The sequence below is a fragment of the Elephas maximus genome, chromosome 7, assembly GCF_024166365.1.
Source record: "Elephas maximus indicus isolate mEleMax1 chromosome 7, mEleMax1 primary haplotype, whole genome shotgun sequence".
In the NCBI taxonomy this organism is placed as follows: Eukaryota; Metazoa; Chordata; class Mammalia; order Proboscidea; family Elephantidae; genus Elephas; species Elephas maximus.
The window spans coordinates 103,111,836-103,124,449 of record NC_064825.1 but is presented as its reverse complement, the minus strand read 5'-3'; the positions used below and the strand labels follow the sequence as shown (position 1 = coordinate 103,124,449).

General features: G+C 36.3%; 1 protein-coding gene across 1 annotated transcript in view; it reads left to right on the top strand.

The window, feature by feature from the left end:
* Window positions 1–12,614, top strand: part of FNBP4 (formin binding protein 4) — a 31,601-nt gene that overhangs the window by 11,325 nt on the left and 7,662 nt on the right. Inside the window, exons 9-12 of the mRNA XM_049891174.1 lie at window positions 5,767–5,894; window positions 6,769–6,873; window positions 7,750–7,883; window positions 8,856–9,043. Of these exons, the coding sequence (XP_049747131.1) occupies window positions 5,767–5,894; window positions 6,769–6,873; window positions 7,750–7,883; window positions 8,856–9,043 (555 nt within the window). The remainder of the gene's footprint in view (window positions 1–5,766; window positions 5,895–6,768; window positions 6,874–7,749; window positions 7,884–8,855; window positions 9,044–12,614) is intronic.

Here is a 12,614-nt window from a genome sequence, read left to right as displayed (position 1 = left end):
CAGCCATAAAAAGACAAGAGAGTGACGAACTGGATTAAAAAACAGGACCCATCAATATGCTGTCTACAAGAGACATATGTTAGAAACAAAGATATAAATATATTAAAAATCAAAGGATGGAAAAAAATATATCAAGCAAACAGCAACCAAAAAAGCAGGAGTGGCAATACTAATATAAGGTAGACTTTAAAACAAAAGCCAGCATAAAAGACAAGGAAGGATGCTATGTGATGATTAAAGGAACAATCCACCCTGAGGGTATAACCATAATGAATATCTTCACACCCAGTGACAGGGCTCCGAAATACATAAAACAAACTCTTAACAGCAGTGAAGAGAGAAATTGACAGTTCCACAATAATAGTAGACTTTAACACACCACTCTCGTTAAAAGACAGAATATCAAGAAAGAAACTCAGCAAAGATAAAGAAAAGCTAATAATAGCCACCATCAGCCAGCTTGACCTCATGGACATATGTAGAAAACACTACCCAACCCAGCAAAGTGTGCATTCTTTTCCAATGCACATGAAATGTTCTCCAGAATAGTCTATATCTTAAGCTACAAAGCAACCCTCATCAAAATCCAAAACATTGAGATAATACAAAGCATCTTCTTTGATCACTGTGCCATAAAAGTAGAAATTAATAACCAGAAAAGCAAGGAAAGAAAATAAAATACACGGAAACTGAATATCACCTTGTTTAAGAACTACTAGGCTGTAGAAAAAATCGAAGACATAATCAAAAAATTCCAAAAATCAAATGAGAATGAAAACACATCATACCAAAACCTCTGGGACACAGCAAAGGCAGTGCCCGGAGATCAATGTATAGCAATAGATGCACATATCAAAAAAGAGACAAAATCAAGACATTGGCTGCATGACTCAAAGAATTCCACAGCCACCAGAAGAAAGAAAATAAAGATCAGAGCAGAAATAGAAGATAAAAAAACAGTAGAATCAACAAAACCAAAAACTGGTTATTTGAAAGGCTCAACAAAATCAACAAACCATTAAAGAAATTGAAAAAAGAAAAACAGAAGAGGATGCAAATAACCCAAATAAGAAATGAAATGGGGGACATTGTAACAGATCCAACTGAAATAAAAAGGATCATAACAGTACTTTGAAAAACTATACTGCAACAAGTTTGAAAACCTAGAGGAAATGAACAAATTTTTAGAAATATACTACCTACCTAAACTAAAACTGAGGTAAAAAACCTGAACAGACACATGACAAGAGATTGAAAAGGTAGTTTAAAAAACTCCCCAAAAAAACCTATGGCTCAGATGGCATAAACTTTACAGTTGAAAGGCATGGGGGGGAATTCTACCAAACATTCAGAGAAGAGCTTGCACCAGTACTACTCAAACTATTTCAGAACTTAGGGAAGATAGGGATACTTCCAAATTCATTCTATGAAGCCAGCATAACCCTGATACCAAAACCAGGCAAAGATGCCACAAAAAAAAAAAAAAAATTACAGATCATACAGATCAGTATCTCTCATGAATATAGATGCAAAAATTCTCAACAGAGTTCTAGCCAATAGAATTCAGCATCATATTAAAAAAAAAAAAAAACACCACAACCAAGTGGGATTCATACCAGGGATGCGAGGATGGTTCAACATTAGAAAATCGATCAACCTAATCTGCCACGTAAATAAAAGAATCACATGATCATCTCGGTGCAGAAAAGACCTTTGATAAACTCCAACACCAATTCCTGATAAACAGTCTCAATAAAATAGGTGTAGAAGGGAGATTCCTCAATAAAACGGCATCTCTACAAAACCAGGAGCCGACATCATTCTCAGTGGAGAGAAGCTGAAAACATTCTCCTTAAGAATAAGACAAGGATGCTCTTTATCACCACTTCTACTTAATGTTGTGCTGAAAGTCATAGCTAGAGTAGTAAGGCAAGAAAAAGAAAAAAAGGGCATAGAAACTGGTAAGGAAGAAGTAAAACTATCCCTACTTGCAGATAATGTGATTCTATACATAGAGAACCCAAAGGACTCCACATGAAAACAATTGGAACTAATAGATTCAGCAGAGTATCAGGATACAAGATAAACATGCAAATATCAGTTGGATTCCTATGCACCAATAAAAAGAACTATGAAAAGGAAATCAGGAGAACAATACCATTTATAATAGCCCCTAAAAAAAATAAATCTAACCAGGGATGTAAAAGATACGTACAAAGAGAACTACAAAACACTACTGCATGAAACCAAGAGACCTACATAAATGGAAAGACATACCATACTCATGGATGCATAGACTCAGCATTGTGAAAACGTCAGTTCTACCCAAAGCAATCTACAAATGCAATGCAATCCCAATAACCAACTACATTCTTTAGATATAAAAACTAATCATTAACTTTATATGGAAAGGAAAGAGGCCCCGGATAGGTAAAGCATTGTTGAAGAAGCATAAAGTAGGAGGACTCCCGCTACCTGACCTCAGAACCTCTACTATACAACTATAGTAGTCAAAACGGCCAGGCACTCTGGTACAACAATAAACACATTGTCCAGTGGAACAGAATGTAGAACCCAGATGTAAATCTATCCACCTACAGACACCTATTCTTTGACAAAGGCTCAAAGTCCATTAAATGGGGAAAAGACAGTCTTTTTAACAAATGGTGCTGGCAAAACTGAATGTTTATCAGTTAAAAAAAAAAAAGGGAACAGGACTATACTTAACACCGTATACAAAAAATAATTCAAAATGGATCAGAGACCTAAACATAAAACCAGAAACCATAAACATTGTGGAAGAAAAAATAGCGTCAACGCTAGAGGCCCTAATATGTGGCCTCTAGCGTTGTTAAGGTTTGTATATAAGTAGAATACAAACCATAACAATGCACAGACACCAGAAGATAAGCAGGATTACTGGGAACTTCTGGACTTCACCAAAACAGTAAAAAGAGAACCTGCAGACTGGGGAGAAAAATTTCACTGTGATAAATCCAACAAAGTTCTAATCTCTGAAACCTGTTAAGAAAATCTAACACCTCTACAACAAAAAATACAAATGATCTAATTAAAAAAGGGTGGAGGATATGAACAGACACTTGAACAAAAAAGACATTCAGACAGCTGACAGACATGAGGAAGTGCTCACAATCACTAGCCATTAGAGAAATGAAAATCTTTTCATTTTGAGTTTTTTTAACAGTGGTCTCATACACTGTTAAAAAAACTCAAAAGGTTTACGTAGAGAAAGAAACAATCTTTGATGATTACTAGGGAGAGAAGGGGTGAGGAGGAGAAAATACTAGAAAAAAAAATGGATAAGTGGTAACTTTGATGAAGGATAAGACAGTACGCAGTATTGGGGAAGTCAGCACAACCAGGAGCAAGGCAAGGTCATGGAAGCTTTATAGACACATCCAAACTCCCTGAGGGACCAAATTACAGGACTGGGGGCTGTGATCTCAGGGGACATCTAGTTCAACTGGCATAGCGTAGTTCATAAAGAGAATGTTCTACATCCTACTTCGGTGAGTACTGTCTGGGGTGTTAAAAGTTTGTGAGTGGCCATCTAAGTATTCCACTGTCCTACCCCATCTGGAACAAGGGAGAATGAAGAAAACCAAAGACATAAGGGAAAGATTAGTCCAAAAGACCAATGGGCCACAACTACCACAGCCTCCACCAGACTGAGTCCAGCACAGCTGGATAGTGCCTAGCTACCACCACCAGCTGCTCTGACAGGGATCACAATAGAGGGTCCCAGCCAGAGCTGGAGAAAAATGTAGAACAAAGTTCTAACTCAGAGGAAAAGACCACACTTACTGGTCTGACAGAGACTGGAGAAACCCCAAGAGTATGGCCCCAGACCCCTTTTAACTCAGTACTGAAGTCACTCCTGAGGTTCACCCTTAAGCCAAATGTTAGATGGGCCCAGAAAACAAATAGTAATTTAAAAAAAAAAAATAGTAATACACGTAGCTAAACCATGTATATGAGGCTAAATGGGGACACAAGCCCTGGGGCAAGGATGAGAAGGCAGAAGGGGACAGGAAAGCTGGTATGGGGAACCCAGGGTAGGGAAGGGGAGAGTATTGACATGTCTTGGGGTTGGCTACCAGTGTCACAAAACAGTACATGTGTTAATTGTTTGTTGAGAAACTAATTTGCTCTGTAAGCCTTCATCAAAAGCACAATAAAAAAAGAAATAATGCTGCATGTATAATATAAAAAAGTATAAGTCATTCAAATCTCCGTCAGTGATAGAATGGATAATTGTGGTGTGTTCTTACGGTGGAATCTTAAATAGCAATGAAAAATGATTGAACAATAGTTACATGCATCAACATAGATTAATCTCAGAAACAATGTTGAACAAAAAGAGAATATATGTTAATATATATATATATATATAAATTGGAGAATAAGCAAAAATATTGTGCTTAAAGATCTGTCTGCATGTGGTAAAATTAAAGCAAAGTAATAACTAACACAGTCAAGGTAGAGATTATGTCTCCTGTAGGTGGATGATAATAGCAGAGAGGTTCAGGGGGCTTCCAAGGTGCTAGTAATATTCTATTAGGTTTTAGTTACTTGAGTGTCCATTTGATTTAAACTATATTATACACATTCATTATTATATTTCACAGTAAAAACAATGCTGTGAACATCCTGGTACATACATCTTCATGTATATTTTTTCTTATCACTGCACTGTTGATCACTAGTTATCTGTTGGTAGGTAAAGGGACATATGAATTTTAATTTGATATATCCTGCCTCGTTCTCTAAAATATTCGAGTGTTAGAGCTGTAGTGGTGCTTTATATTGTTAAATTATTTTACTTGCTGCTAAATGTAAGGTATATGTAAAAATATATATATATGTATGATTGAATTATAAGTAAGTGGGGTGGTAGATTTTGTTTTGGACAGTTTGAAAGTAGAGAAAGGACTATTATTAATAAAAAGAGAGCAAGACCATTATATCATAAACAAAGAAATTCAAACCCACTGCAGTAAAGTCAGTTCGGGCTGATAACAACCCTATAGGACAGAGTAGAACTGCCCCATAGGGTTTCCAAGGCTGTAATCTTTATGGAAGCAGACTGGCACATTTCTCTCTCATGGAGGGCTTGGTGGGTTTGAACCACTGACTTTTTGGTTGTCAACCAAGTGCTTTAATCACCGTGGCACCAGGGCTCCTTTGTTATATCATAAGGTTACTCCATTTAAGTCAGTGGTAAACCTTTTCTCTTTTGGAGATTCCCACTACCAACAGACAGCACCAACAAGAATAGGTGAGTTCAGTAAAGATTGTCTACCCATCTTAACTAGTTCAGGTTTTTAAATTAATGCTGCTCTGACTTTAAGAGTCTTTTTTCGCTCACTTGATAAAGAACCCATGTATATCTCAGGTTTGATGTCTAGCTTTTGTAAGTAATTGAAGCAGTGGTGTTCTGGAAGAGATTAGAAAAAGATTAATAAAGAAGAAAGGGAGAGCAGAAACTATACAGGTTAACATGGTAGAGTAAGGTAAATTTTATTTATAGATTGACATTCTAAGAAAAGTGATTATATATAAAGGATAAAATTTTTTTTTTACATAGGTTGAGGAGTTGTTAGGGCTTTTATAACAGGTAAGGAAAAATAAAGCAAAGGAGAGAGAACTGATAGCCTTCTTCAGATAACTCTGCTACAGGAGTAAGAAAATGTATGTGGGGCTCTACCAGTATTGTCATTTAATTTCATATCTTTTCTTTTGTAGCAGTTGGTGCTGAAAATTCAGAAAAAATAGATGAGAATTCAGACAAAGAGGTGGAAGTAGAAGAATCTCCAGAGAAGATAAAAATACAAACAGCACCTAAAGTAGAAGAAGAAGTCCAGGATTTAAAAGTATGTATATTAATGCAATTTGACAAATAAGGATTAAAAAATTAGCAAACCAGAAAACTGATTTTTCTTCCTGTTAGCAAGTAGGAAAAGTAGTCTTTACTATCTCCAAATTGAAATCATTTACTTCGGTAGGTAAAAAGGTCATACTTAAGGTCAGATTAAGGAATTAAAAAGACTGGCTTGATGAAGAGAAATTATATAAAATTAAATCCGAAATGCTGAATTAATTACTCTCTTTCCCATTAAACCTTATTGGAAAGCACTAGCTTATCAAATAGGCTGCTTCTATAGTTTGAAAGTACTAACAAGACTAGAAGACACAGGTGTAATTCCTGCATGAACTACTTGTCGTATACATTTCTAATTTAATCTTACTGGTAGAGTTGGACCGAGTAAATATTTGGCTATTTAATGGCAGTCTTTTGGAAAAACCACTTAGCGTGTTCTTTGGGCATGAAAGAGTTTATCCAGTCATTAGCTAGTGTACAACCATGTGGGTAGGGACTGGGAAAATTCATTTTGTTTCAGCATATGGCTAGTATAAGCAGTTAGTAAATGGATAAAGGACTATTTGGGCAATATTGTGAGTTTTATTATTCAGGATCTATTTTCAAATGTTGAATTCCACGTTGTGTTAAAGTGCTTTATGATAGTATGAGTAGATATACATTTAATTCCTGGAGAGCTTCTGTCATTATCACTTTGTTGTGAATTTTACTATAAATTAAAATTTTGTCTTCTGCATTAACGGCTTTAGATGCAGCTGTTTGAGGAAGGCTATTTCTAGTATCACATAAATGAAAGATTTTACATAATACAAAAAATATTGCTGATTTTATTTTTGTTTTTCCTTTTTTTCTTCCCTGCCTTACAGTTTCAGATTGGAGAACTGGCAAATACCCTGACCAGTAAATTTGAATTCTTAGGCATTAATAGACAGTCCATCTCCAACTTTCACGTGCTGCTCTTACAGACTGAGGTAATTTAGCCATTTTTTATATGAACAATGTTTGAATAAAATGTGTGTAAGGTACCTACTTTGTGTTTTAGTGCTAAATTTAAGTTTTTAACCTTGATGCGTATATGAACCACCAGCCGAACAGCTAAGAATATGTAAACCAAAGCAAAATATAAATATGAAATAAATATCAAGTGTTTGTGATATAGTAATGATGCCTATTACAGTAAAACATGTAAAAGCTGGAACCTGTATAAAGTGGAAGCCTGTCAGAGAAGGAAACTCGTATATTTTCCACTAAAACCAGAGGTAGAAAAGTGGTAAGACTGCAGCCTTTCAAGTGTGGAAAACTTGCGAGACCCGGAAAAACAAGGCAGTCCCATCAAGATCGAGCTCTCACAGGTTTCACTGTATGTATATATAAGGCATATATCTTAGGACAGATTTTCTAATAAATTAAGATTCTACTCATAATGACCAAGTGAGGCCATAGAATTTGAAAGTGTTTTATAAGTTGTTTAAAGTATTATAAATCTATTTAAAAAGGAAATTTTTGAGTCCTATTTATATTCCACGTACTTTACAAAATACTAGGGAAGCCAATCAATACAGTCAAAAGGGGTGAAGAAATTGGTGCTGCTCATTGTCACAAGTATTGGAGACTTAGCAGTGTAAAAATGTACTGGGGCCCAGTCCCATTTCTCACAGCTCTCTAGAGCAAACAAAATGGTCTTTTGAAATTACAATTGGATTTCTTTTCCTCTTTGGTCTACCCTCTCTTCTGCTAGAGTATAGCAATACAAATCTTGTACCAGAAAATGTATGTCTCTTTAACCTCTGTCACCTGATGTAGTAATAGCTCTTAAACTTATTTCTCTATGTGTTTGTTGACTCTAGACTCGGATTGCAGATTGGCGGGAAGGGGCTCTTAATGGAAACTACCTTAAACGAAAACTTCAGGATGCAGCAGAACAACTAAAACAGTATGAAATAAACGCCACTCCTAAAGGCTGGTCCTGCCACTGGGACAGGTACGCACTCTTCTCCCCTTTTCACCTTTCACCTTTGACATCTCAGACATGATTTGTGATCACCACCACCTGACGACGTGACAGCCTGCCTGGAGACTGAGAGCAGCTACAGTTAGCGGTGCTGGGCAGGCAGAGCACCGCAAGCACTTACAGAGTTTGGGCCAGCTACACAGTGGAGAAACAAAAAGCAGTGTTTACAGTGTTCCATGTAACGGATTTTTTCCCAAGATTGGACAAAGCTGGTGTTGACTCTCCAGAGTGTTGCACGGAGTAGGGCGGGCTTGGGGGTTAAGCGCATGCGAGAGCTCTGTGCGCTTTACAGGACCTCTGGAAGCAACTACTCCTGATTAACCTCGGCGACGTTAAGGAAAGCTTCGTGGCTGAAGATGTGAATGAAGAACAAGATTACTATCTTCGGCCAGCAGGTCAGATCAAAACATTTCTTTTTATATTTGGCTTTTCTTGATTTTTTTTTTTTTTTTTTTTCGTTATTTGAAATCTTTGCTCTTTTATTTTTCAGCTCCCAGATCCTCTCCCTCTCTTTAGCTTTCACTGTTTGATACCAAGAGTATGAAATGTGAATTCCACGGTCCAAGAGGGGAAGAGTCACCTTTCACAAACTTCGTTGTTCTCTTCTTTGGAAGGGAAATTAGTGTTCTAGGCGATTGAGTCCCTTCAGTCATGAAACTTGAAACCCTGTAAAGCAAAAAAAAAAAGAGATGTTTTCTAAGTCATCTGTTGTAGAGGGCTCAGGGCTGTATTCACAGAGCTGCTGGCAGTGCAAATAGCTTTGAATTATCCTTGGCTCTCCATCCTCGATTGTCAAAGCTCTTTGTTGCCTTTGTGAATAGCAGTCCATTAAGAAGAGGTTCGTCCCTGTGAGAGCAGACTGCTGCCCTGGGACAGGACCAAATGGAGTGTCTTTGTAGGAGAATGGGTTTTAAAACATGTGTTTTCTTTCTTGTAATTTAGGGATCATAGACGATATTTCTATGTAAACGAACAGTCGGGCGAGTCTCAGTGGGAGTTCCCAGATGGTGAGGAGGAGGAGGAAGAAAGCCAAGCACAAGAAAGTAGAGACGAGACTCTTTCCAAACACATTTTGAAAGACAAAACTGGCACTGACTCAAATTCTGCAGAATCCGCCGAGAATTCCACAGGTGGGACAATTCACCCTCTATTAATTGGAGAGAAGAGATCTTAGAGAAAAAAGACTTAATACTTCTTATTAATTTATAAGAAGAACTTTTTGTGTTAATTTTTTAAGAGGAGCTTTTAATAACATAAGCTTCTAATTGAGAAATAGTAACTGACCTACAAAAAAGAATGCATGAATTGTACTGAAAGAAACTAAGGCAGTGACTAGTTGGAAGTCAGAATGCTGTTCATATCGTGTATCAGACTACACAAAGATGGAATGATGAGCCAGTATATTTTGACTTTAAAAGATTGTCTTATTGTATAATCCTATTGATTTCCAAGAACAGGAATGCTAGTTGATGCCAAGGACCTAGAACTAGTTGAATTGTCAGTGTCTACATTGAGATTTGTTCAGCTCCGCAAATCAAAATGACCTGTAGAAACACTGCAAAACTAGGACCATACTTTTTTCAGAGAAGCAAAGTAATTGGTTGTTAAAAGTCACCACCAAAAGAAAAAAAAAATCACCAAGATTCTAGTTATAAAACAATCAGAAATCTGAGGCTAATCCCATTTAAGGTAGTCTTAGAGGTATTTTATTCAGTTATATACAAAAAGTACACTTTCATAGCTCCTCAGTTTCTCTGAGTTTCTGATAACTGCGGAAGAGCCACAGCTTGGTGGCCACGTTATGGATGTTTAATAGATATTTCTGATACATTTGGCTTTTACAAAGAATCTACAGGTATTTGTGAATGAACAAGAGAAGACCCAGTTTTTTCCCTCTAAGTTCACCTTTGTTTGGATGACAAAAATAAGTGAATAATATAACACAGCCAAGGCTGATAACCTTTTGATCTTAAAACTCAGTAGCTATTTGTTAAAACAATAATGTTTGAAGGCAAAAATCTATAGAGTGATTTCTAAAGTAATGGGTCTTTGAAGATTAAAAGATGTGGAATTTGTTGGGAGTTTACAGGGAGTAAAGAGCTGAGTTCTTTTGTCCTCTGTTCATTAAAAATGTTACTTTGTATTCTACTGGCTCCCTGGTCCCAATAGAAAATTTCTGATAGCGTACCAAATGAAACTGATAATGTACAAAATGATGGGTTCTGTTAACTTCTTAAATGACCTGTGAATCTTTGTCATATCACCTTAAATGAAAAGTCATATGACTGCTGTAATAATTTTAGAACTACCAAAAACAAGTGTGGTTTTCTGCTACTTCACATTTCAGAAGTGTATTTTCTCAGGTTGTAGGGTATTTCACTTTTTTTATGAAGGAACTTCCTTTTGAATACTTTTCCCCCCACTTTCGGTGGTAATGATAAAAACCCATTGCCGTGAGTTGATTACCACTCATGGCAACCCCACAGGACAGAGTAGAACTGCCTCACGGGGTTTCCAAGGAGCGCCTGGTGGATTCAGACTGCCAGGCTTTTGGTTAGCAGCTGAACTCTTAACTGCTGTGCCACCAGGGTTTCCTAGTAATGATAGACATGTTGAATAATTAGTTGGTGAGCTGAAGTGGCTCGATGATAGTTCTGGGTAGGAGATTCCACTTCTGACTGCTGTCTAATGAATATCATAGTGCCTTTTTTTTTTTTTTTTAACCCTTTTCATATGTTCCAAAGCTGAGTATTCTAGAATTACTAACTCTTAATTTTTTTATGGTTCTGTGATCACTTCAGGGTTAAGTGTTATTTTCTTCTTTTGTTGAAGACACACACAGTTAGTTGGTTCTGTCAGTGAAAGGCAACTCTTGAGCTATTCCCATCTGATTAAAACAAACTAGTGCTATAGGAAAAAGTCATTGCCAAACTAGCTTAGATACTCTGAAACCTCTACTGAGACTCCCTAGAGCCACACGATAAAAACTGATCCAGATAAAATCTAAATCTTATACCAAGACCTTTGGGATTTAAATATTCATAATCATTTTAACCCTATAAAGGGCGTTTATATAAATATATGCTCTTAGTCATCCCTGGAGTGGCTAAAATCATTTATTAAAGAAGAAAATTTACTACTCTTTGAAGATGCAAGGTTTCAAAGTTCTCATTTTTCTAAATCATTTTTAGTCCTTGTGTATTATTTCAGTGTTTGAATTTAGTATCATTTTCCATAAAAACAAAAAATACTTGAAGCTTAATAAAAATTAAAAAAAAAAAAATACCAGTTGCCATCAATCAACTCCATCCAACTCATGGAGACCCCGTGTGTGTCAGTGTAGAAATGTATTCCATCAGTTTTCGGTGAATTATTTTTTTGAGGCATATCTGGGTAGACTCAAACCTCCAACCTTCAGTTGGCAGCCAAGCATGTTAATCATTTACACCACCACCCAGGGACTCCCATGTCTCTAAAGATGGTTGATATTTCAAAATATCTAACTTGTCTGCCTGGGCTTTTGACAGTTAGGCTTAAGTTTAACTACCTTTTTTTTTTTTTTTTTTTTAATCTGTCTTTGGAACTATTGTTTGTATAGTAATGTTTTGCTATAAATTGCCAGCCTGGTCTCTTAGGTCAAAATACCAAACAATTTTCTCTTTGGGGAGATACAGGAAAACAATAAAGGAAGGCTGCATTATAAATAAAAGTAAAGATGCGTAGAAGAAAAAGTTCTGGAAGAATTCAGTGTTTGAATCTCCACGCTGTTCTATCATTAAGCTTGTAGCTTTTAATCTGTTAGCACGTAATAAAAGCTATTTATTGTATACCGTTTAAACCTCTACTGAGACCTACGAGTTAAATGCTCTCTTACATGGTAAAATACAAACTAGTTTAAATTCAGAAACAAGGAGGAACATCTTTGGATGCTCCATGGATATCAAACTAAGATTTCTTGAAGTTGTGTTTCTGATAGAAGAAATATTAAGACACAGCTTTTATGTGTTAAGTAAATGTCCGTAGTTTGAGATTTCAGTTATAAAGTTTAAAAGTGCTCCTCCTTTGCTGCTAAATTTATCAAGTCTCATTTAATCTTGTATTTACATGAAGTTTAATTGATTCTGATGAGCTTTGCCAGGAATTGTAAACCACATAATTCACTTTGACAATGCTGTGTTTCCTATGAATTCCTTCATAGCAGTATGTCACAACCATAAATGTATGGGTATTGCGTTATGCTTTTAGATGAGAAACCTCCCAGCATATAAAATCTGACATATATCTGCTTATGTGTTGTAGTTGGTATAGTGGAAGGAGTGTGTTATTAATCCTCCATGTTTATTACTTTAGTTCTGAAGTAATCTTCACATACTATTATATGAGCTACGCTGCCCGGCCATACCTAGACTTTATTTGTCTAAAAGTATATAAATTTAAATTATATATGGCCAGACGTGAAAACTTATGAGCTATTTTTTAAGTCTTTTAGCTGGAAAACTGCATTTCTGTTTTCTGGTGGGGTTTTTTCAGTTCGTTAACAGTAAGCAACATCTCAAAATAATTATGGTGTGGCCACTTATACAATGTATCTGTTACATAAAAAGTAAAGCTACTCTAAAGTCAAATGGCTTCTGTTCACTTTGGTTCAGGGCTTCGGGCTAGTTCAGCCTGGTTGGGTCACGGCCCAGTAAGCAACACCAG